Source organism: Lonchura striata, chromosome 5 (genome assembly GCF_050655825.1).
Source record: "Lonchura striata isolate lonStrDom1 chromosome 5, ASM5065582v1, whole genome shotgun sequence".
Lineage (NCBI taxonomy): Eukaryota > Metazoa > Chordata > Aves > Passeriformes > Estrildidae > Lonchura > Lonchura striata.
In genome coordinates, this window is record NC_140707.1 from 41238891 (window position 1) to 41247983 (window position 9093).

The 9093-nt window shown below is 41.9% G+C and overlaps 1 protein-coding gene across 6 annotated transcripts in view; it reads right to left on the reverse strand.

Moving 5' to 3' along the window:
- Positions 1-8207, reverse strand: part of ZFYVE26 (zinc finger FYVE-type containing 26) — a 49193-nt gene extending 40986 nt beyond the window's left edge. For all 6 annotated transcript variants that reach the window (XR_014956025.1, XM_085582054.1, XM_085582055.1 and 3 more), the window contains exons 1-6: positions 7844-8207; positions 6327-6405; positions 5557-5646; positions 3129-3681; positions 1658-1788; positions 683-847 (exon numbers count right to left, since the gene is read on the reverse strand). Coding sequence is in view for 5 of the 6 variants with exons in the window: in XM_085582054.1 (XP_085438180.1) it covers positions 683-847; positions 1658-1788; positions 3129-3681; positions 5557-5646; positions 6327-6405; positions 7844-8034 (1209 nt within the window). In the remaining variant the exon portion in view is untranslated. The remainder of the gene's footprint in view (positions 1-682; positions 848-1657; positions 1789-3128; positions 3682-5556; positions 5647-6326; positions 6406-7843) is intronic.
- Positions 8208-9093: the final 886 nt, after the last annotated feature.

A 9093-nucleotide genomic window follows, 5' to 3' on the forward strand; every position in this document is an offset into this window, starting at 1 on the left:
TGGTGTATTACCAACAGAGAATAACTCCCTTAAGGTAATATCAGCTTAGGTCTGCACTGTGACCCAGCAGTACAAATTTCCTCATCTCCCCACCTCTGACATCTAAGCCAGCCAGCAGGCATCATCTGAAGTGCAACTACACCTTCAGAGCTGGAACCCCGTATCTTTTGCATAAATGAAGACTGCCCACAAACAAGGTATATCTTTTACTCACAGCTCTTGTCATTTATCACTTTGCTTTGAGAAAGAGTATGGGGAATTTCCAAGCTAACGTGTTGTTAAACTCAGGCCTGAATTAGTCACTACCCAGGGATGACTCACTGAAGGAAATTACATTAAAGAAAGATGCCCCAACTCTTTTCAAAACTAATCAACAACCATTGCTGTCTTTTCTCTTTATGCTGCACATGTTAACAGCAGAAGCAGTTTATGAGTTTATGCACAAGAAACTTTCAGTCTCCTTTGTAGTCATACTGTCTTCACAGCCAAGAAATCAGAAGAAAGGCCAAGTGTCCCTACATAATGTTACCTGCATACAATTGTAGTATCTTAGCTTTTTCAATTCAATTTAAGGAAGACTGACATTCTCACTGAAAACTCCCCAGTTTTACTTGTTCTTGGAAACAAATTGCATTATTTGGACTCAGACTGGGAGACTGCCACTTACTTTCTGCTGATTTACCTGAGTTCTGTGTAGAGTCCATAGCAATGCTTTTGCTGATTCCAAGCTTTGACAATGAGTCCATCCTAACAACACCAAGAGGCGGCTAAGGGGGTTGAATTCTCTCCTCAACAAGCTCTTCAGACCCGAGTACTCTTCTCTTTTTAGTAAAGCTAATGCAGTCACCTGAAAAATAAAAGAAAGCAGCATTAATTTTTCTAAAATGTGGAGACCCATAATGCCTGGAAGATTATGTAAGCAAGTAGTCATTTCAATATCAACTTCATTAAAATGGTGAAGTTCTGCACCCAGAACTTCCCTAAACTTATATTGTCTAAGCCATCAGGATACTCATTAGTAAAGATGCTATGAGGAAAAAACACTATTTTTCAAATGCTTGCTGCAGAGCCAACTCACATTCCACTCTACACTATCTTGGCATTCCTTCTATTTATTCCATTTCTGTCAAGGACATAATGTAAAATATTTCTACAAGCACATTATGAAGAAGTTAAAATATGCTCAACCTTAAAACCTCACACTTCAACAGTGACCACCTGTCTGTATTTTATTTCTTCTATCCATGCACCTACATAAAAATCAATTAATTCATAACAGACTATTTTTACCACAAATGTTACTGTGCAAACTATTCTCAGTGCCCCAAGTCTACCAGCATTAGAAAGCAACAAGTTCAAGGTCATGAAGTAAATTGTGTATCCAACAAAACTACAAGCAGAAAATGAGACTGAAGATTTAATCTAAGATTTGATCTTCAGTCTGCACGCAGATAAGGTTTTCCAAAAGTCTCACCAGTTTTATTGCACTGCTCAAGCAGGGGAGTTATCACCATTACCTCCTCGCTCCTATTAGTCATCACTCCTGGCAAACAGTATTTGACTACAAAATGCTTCTGTGCATGAGATATGCTCAATACAGGGACTAACTGACTTTAGACTCCATTGGGTTTCCCTGTTAATAATTTTATGTCTGTACCAGAATCTGTTCCAGAAAGTGCTTGCTGCTGCTCAAGCAGTAGAAATAGGCTGTCTTCCAACAAGGAGCTTCTTTGGGATCTGAGAACAAACTCATCACAGTTCGCTCTGTATCCAGCTGCTCAGATGAACCTAAAAACATCACAACAGTAGAGAGGGGTACCTCTGAGAGAATCATAATTGCTGTTATTTTAAACTGAGAAACACTCGGCATTTCCTCAAGCACTAACCAGTTGTTACATGGTACTATTGAGCAACAGGAAAACCAAGCAAAGAAATTTGAAAGAGGTCAAAGAAAACCAGAAAAACTGTATCAACAATCACTAACATAGCAAAAGCCTGCTCAGCACACAGGTTGTTTGCACCAGCTCAGGTCACACTGCCTTTCTTCAGCCATGCACACCCTTATCTGTGAACTGCATGAATTCTCACTTGTGCTCGAGACACTGCACTACTCTGCAGGGTTTTAGCAAAGACTTATCCAGCACTGGAACTTCTCAGATCTGTGCAAAGGGAGACCCAAACTACTCCCAATGAGAATGAAGGTATGTGGATCTCAATTTCTCTTTCCCCATGAGGAAGCACTAATTATAGCTATTATCAGAATTTCTAGTCTGCCACACCAGCCTAAGCTTCCCTTCAGCCATCCCTGAGTGAAAGGAGAAGTGAGGATACAGACCCCACTGACTTATACCACAGTGAACAGAGGTAAGCAAAAGAGAGTAGGCATTCTAGCTTTTCCCTCCTTGCCACTTCACTGACAAGGTCATGGGCATCACTTGCCATTCAGCTTCAGCTGCGATCCTCAAAGAATCACAGAATATGTTGAGCTGGAAGAGACCCATCAGGATGATCCAATTACAACTAAATGTAGCAGTCACAGGCAGCTAGACAGAGGCTGTGAAGCCATTGTTGGTACAAAACCAACAGCTGGGCTCTGGCAAGCGAGCAGGTATCAAAGTGCATCTTCTCTCCTGCTGGGGTATCACCCTTCTCCACAGCTCCTTCCACTTTGATAAGTTTTCTTTTCCAGTATTAAGGGGTTTGAACATTTTGGGATTACTGAAGTGACTGAACAGCTACTGGCCAGAAATGGAACATACTCCAACACAGATAACCCTGAGTTGGAGGTGAACAAATAACAACACTGTATACATATGGAGTAGCAAACTTGAAGTTACAAGCAAGATTTTCATCAAGAGAAATGCTGAGCATATTAAAATAGAGAACAAGGCGTGGTAAAGGAAGTGATCACAAAACACATCATAGACTGCAGAAGTGTAGAAGAGAGAACCAGTGTTCCTATGCCAATTCCTTGCTTTAAGGATCATTTTAGCCTAATCTTTCGACAGACTCCATGGTTTGTTAAGGCACCTTAGCAAGCGCACTGCCTGACTTCTTGACTACTTGTCTGTTTAATGCCTTAACGGTTTTGTTAAACAGATTAGTAGAAAGCAAAGGGTGAAACAAACCTTTTTGTATTGATTTTGACAACAAAAACTTTTCTCTTGTTCTTTCTGTGAGAACAGTGCTATAGAGGCTTAGCAGGCCATGGCTCTGTTTCCTCAGCATACAGTTTAGTAGCTTCTCTTCCCTCAGTGGGCTCCCCTCAGCCCAGCACATATCCAAGAGCTCCCTGAATAAGTGCTTTATTTCATCTGCTTGATGCTCCACCTCAAAAGTCATTATACTGAGAGCAGCATAAATTGTATCTACTAGTTCTCTTTTATCTAGTTCAGCTGAAAGCTCAGAACTGCTCTGAAGCCTCTGCAGGGATTTCAAGGAGTCACAAAGAAACTCGACAAAGATGTTTTGTAGAGAGCGATATTGCTGGAGTGAGGAGCTGTGTGTGCCTTGCTCCCCCTGGAAGAACTCCAGCAGGGCTTTTGCCCTCTGGGGAGCCTGCAGCAAAAGCTTCCGGAGAGCTGAAACAACATCCAAACTGAATTTGTGAGAACAGTCATCTCTTCTTTTGCTGTCTGTGATGGGCTTGTTCTGCGTGCACTCAAATGCTTCAAACAGTTCCTGGTGGGAAAATAATAAAAGAGTAAGCCTTTCAGACTACATTAATATAGGAAATTAATTATTAAAAAAATAGAAGAAACTTGAAAGCAAGCAGATAAATCAGTTTAGAAACACCATACTACTAAAGAAATCCACTAATAATGGTCCACCTTGTCCAATATCTTTCCTAGAAGAGAGGATATGCCTCAATATGGAACAAAATACAAAGAATCCTGTAAAATACAAATACACTATAAAAATCACATACAAGCAAGGAACCATAGCAGTGCCTATGGGATGGCTGAAGCACTGCCATATTCTACCTCTAAGCAATATCCTAATGTAACTGTACCTTGATAGGTCTCTAAGAGCATAATGATGTGTGTTTTTTTTTTTATCCTACTTTTCCAGATTTGTACCATCTATCCACCAACTGTATCATCCTCATCAATTTTTAAGTCTGGTTAAAACTGGTCAACAGATTCAGAAGCAATCTCACAGACTTTGTTTAAGCAACAATAATTTTTCTAGCTATCAGAAGCAAACCTACAATTTCATAACTGGGAAGGGGAAAACAAGCAAAAAATCCCAATTAACCCACCCAAGAAGAGTTGGGAAGGTGAGGGACAAACCAGTTGAATAGCACTCAAGCAGCACTTTTGGCACTCCTGGAATTATGTGAGTGCTGCCCTTGGCTGAATGAGACACATCAGAGATTATATAGGGGAGAGGTGGTTGTTGTGCACAAAGAATGAGAACAGAAAGCAAGACCACAATACATTTTTTTTAAAATTATTTGCTGGATCAAAATGTAACTCTACCTACCAACATGTCTCTTAAAGAAATTGTGACAAAGATATGAGATTGCTGAATCTCATGTTTCTGTGCAACACTGGTGGACAGTGCAGACAATGGTGGAATCATTCATGACCTTGGAGATGAGACAGTAACATGCACAGACTTAATTATTCATTAACAGACTTCAAGCAGATTTATTTTAATCAACATTAAGTTTACTTTGCTTGCTTTCATCCTGTAATTGCTTATTCTGTATCCTTAGTGAAATACCGAACAACTTTTCCTAAGCTGAAATAGCCCCTGAACATAAGTTTTCATTTTCCTCTTAAAATACACACAAACCAAAAAAGAGTATCTTTAAGGAGTTAGAATCTGTAGGACTACAAGCAACATCTTATGACATTTCACATACCACATCAGATCCAAAACTGTTGCAACTAACATCAAATTAGGACAGTTCTACAGCTAGTAACTTTGCTGATATTCTGCTCTATACTTGCTTTTAATAGAAATCCATCTTTGCACATTTCTACATACTTCTCAAATAATCAGCCTGAATCTTCTAATTAATAAAAGAAAATGGATCCTGGACCTCAGAACACACATCATACCAATCCCTAGGCAATGTGAGCCGTAATAGTAGAGTATCCAAAAACTTCCACAAAGGGGGAAAAGAGGTGCATAGGAGATGAAAATTAAGATCTCCAAAGAAAGAAAAAGAAAATACACATACTTTAAATAATGTGCTTACTGACTAGAGTTTATTTTGGCTCACACTGGGTTGTAGGTTTATGATTTTTGCAGGTGTCTATAGATTGAAGACTGTGGCAAGCAGCTGCAGTCAGGACTGACGTGTGTTGAAAACAGTATGTAGAAAAACCTGTTCCTTGCCTGCCTGCAGCCTCCACTCTAGCCAGAGAAATCACTTGCAGGCACAGATTAACTTCACAAAGGGATCTGAATTACACTCTCTCTCAGTTGCCCAGAAGATTAATAACACATTAACATCTCAGGCAGTTAGCAGGAAGCATTAACTTTGATCTGATGAAGCTGGGCATACTGCAGAACAAGAAGAAATAGGGCACAGAAGTAGCTCACCTTTAGGACTTCCTCAGAGACATCTTTCTCTAGCTCTTCCAAGAACAATAAAAATTCCGTTTCTCTCTGAAGAGCAACTGGAACAGTTCTCTGACACCATATAAGAATGGGTAATATATTAGTCAACAAAACTTTTTATTGACATTAGCATATAAACATAATCATAGCTATTTCATTAACACTTTGATGCAGACTGATCTCTCTGAAGGAACCTAATGCTCAATTAAAGGTTATTCCAGTCAGGTTCTGCTCTCGCACCAGCTGATTTTATTTAACCACACATGTGGAAACAGACCTCATCAAGAATCACAAAACCATCAATTCCTCAGAATGTAAATTACAAAATGCAAGTCTAAGTAGTGCCAAGGACAAATTACTTCTAAAAAGAAGTATGCACATCCCTCCCCATCTAAAACTTATAAAGAATTGTCTGATGCCTGAGCTATTTAATCTTTAATGTAAGAGAGGTGCTGCACAAATGCAGAAGTTGATACACTCCTGATTTGCATTTATATTAATGTGAAAAGCTAAAATGTTAACTTCTAATACCTTTAAAAAAAACCCTAGTTTTTCTCTTCAGTCTGAATATTACAGTTCTTTCTTGATAAATTTGGTAAAAGCAAAAGCAATGCATGTCTCCAGAAACCTAGCAAACTTAATTCCAAGAAACATGGGAAAGCCTACATTTAAATAAATAACTAGGGAGATATTCTGCACTTGGAAATCAGATCTATAAAGAGCATTTGTAAGTCATCAAGATGTTTCTGTACCTGATTCATGGCAAGCCATTTTTCCAGCACAAGAAGCCAAAGCCATGCAGTTCTTGATGGGCTAGAATTCTGTCCCCATCTGCAAAAGCAAGGAGCATATACAGTGGATTATACAAGGCTGACTCCATATCCAAGATCCAGGAAAACACTGGCAGAGATAATTTTGATTTTGTATTTCTTTGAGTAAGATAAACACAAGTAAGTAGCCAAACACAAAGGAAGAAAATGCAGAGAAACCAGAATATTTGTGTTCTTGCACATCAACTCAGTGATTTCTTCTGTGCAAATAACTGCTTTTAGATAGGCCAAATACTACTGGCCTAGTTCTTCAAAACAATGAAATCTAGTTCTGGTCCAAAGTTCAGTCTGTACAGCTCTCTTTGAGCACTTCAGCAGATTTCGTTGAAATGTGACCACTTGCTAAACACTGCTATTTCCTGTTCTGTCTATTTCTACCAAAAAAATGAAGTTTTAGGTCACAGGACCCAAAAGCAGCTCTATGTCCAAAAACAAAAGTGAAGCAATGTACTAATTAAACAAAGAATCCTTCTAATTTCCATCAGCATTTCACATCTTCCAGTACTTCAACATCCTACACAGCTGAGAACATATTCAGTACTGTCAAAGGGACCAGGAAGAGGAGAAAGCACAATATTGTTTCCTGTCCTTTCAAAATCTCAGAACTCCTAACTAAAACCTTTAAATGTGATAGCCTAGCTATTAAAGATCAAAAGATTGAAAATTCTTATGTCTCATGTGGCTGTTAGCAATATTCATCTAACCAGGAGCACACCTTCCCCCAGACTCCTTCAGCTGCTGTCAGTGTAAATTGTTTCTTAGAACCTTTACTGAAATGTTACACAAACTTTAATGTGAAGAAGTATGATCATCTGATTAGACAGGGGAAATACCAATATTTCCTGAAGTGCTAGAAAGTCAGCCTTCATGTACACCTAACTGAATAAATAAAAAGTAAGAGATAAAACGTAACTGGGATTGAGTAAAACTGATGCCATTCCAAACTACAGTGTGAGCGAAACAAGAAATCAACAGCATAATTTGAACTTCTTAGCATTGCAGGTTTAGAAATTAGGAGATTTTTCAAGAGTTGGAAACAAGATGACATTTCAAATAACTACACCACTGATTTTGGTGGTTACATTTCTAAACTAACCAAAGCTCCGTGTCACCGGAATATAATTTCAAGAGATGGTCCCTCTATCTCAGTAAAGTCTGACAAAATCAGCTCTGAAATGCTTCCAAGTAGTTTTAAGCTTGCATCAATCACCATATCAGGTAAGTAAATGAACACAACTCGTTATCCCGGTGGGATGGGCAGCCTGCTAAATTCTTAGTCAGTGATAAGACATCAAAGTTCAGAGAACAGCATCACAAGACACCTCAGCACTTAAGTGCTACTTCCCTGATTCTACCTGTCTCCCACAGCCAGCACTAAGCCAATTGCTCCTCCCCATTTCACATTCAAGTCTACGGACCCAGAGCAGTACCTTACTTACCTTACCCCCACGGGACAAGCTACAAGAGCCTGAAGAATTGCCTCCACCTTCCCGGGGCCGTCCCCGTGCCACCGGCTCAGCTGAGGCACGCAGGCCTGTGCGAACTCCCAGTGCCCGCGCCGTACGCACGCACAGAAAAACCCGAAAAGACGTTCCAGAGAATCCGCTTCTTCGTTCCCAAAAGAATACATCTTCCCGGGACGACGGGGTGACCCGGAGCGGGGTGACACACGCGAGGGCGATGCCGCGCTCCCTGGCGGGGCACGGCGAGCTGGGCTCTACAGCTCCGCCCCGGCACCGCCGCCCCGCGCCGCCGCCATCTTGGGCGCCGCCTCAGCTGACCGCGCCGCCGGCCCGGCACGCGGGCAAGGCGCCCGCCCATTGGCCGAGCCTGGGTGGAATGTAAATAGAGCGCCATGTTTGTTTGGGGCGCCTGACGCCGCCGCCAGAGCCCGGGCAGAACAAGCCCCGCCCCCACCAACCACACTCCGGCCCCGCTCCCACATATCGGCCACGCCCCTTGTTCGCGCCTCGCGAGGCGCTGATTGGCTCCTGCCCGGAGCTCCGCCCCCTGTGCGGGCGCGGGGTCCGTGAGGGGCGGGGTCGGTGCGGCCGGACGTGGGAGCGAGTGTGCTCAGAAATACACCCACACACGGCCGCAGCGGTGCACTCGTAAATGCACCCACACACGGCCGCAGCGGTGCACTCGTAAATGCACCCACACACGGCCGCAGCGGTGCACTCGTAAATGGACCCACACACGGCCGCAGCGGTGCACTCGTAAATGGACCCACACACGGCCGCAGCGGTGCACTCGTAAATGCACCCACACACGGCCGCAGAGGTGCACGTACAGGGCTACATGTGTGTGTGCGAGTATATGTACCCATAGCTGTATGACCCTCTACATATACTTCACCCTGGTATGCATATACATACATATATCTACAAATATAGATATAAATACACACATATATATAGGATGTACAGACCTACATGTAGGTGTATATACAAGGCTGCAAATTGTATATAAATATATATATGTATACATACATACGTAGTTACGCATTTGAGAGAGGAGAGAGTTGGTATCAATAAATAAATGATGTGGGGTTTGCATGTATTACATAGGCGAGTACGCGTACGTAGTAGAGCGTATCTCACGAGTGGGCTGTGCACGCTCCCGCGGGTGTTGGAAATGAAGTAATTTGCAATACCTGTATGCAGTGTGCAGGCCCAGCTCCCCCAGC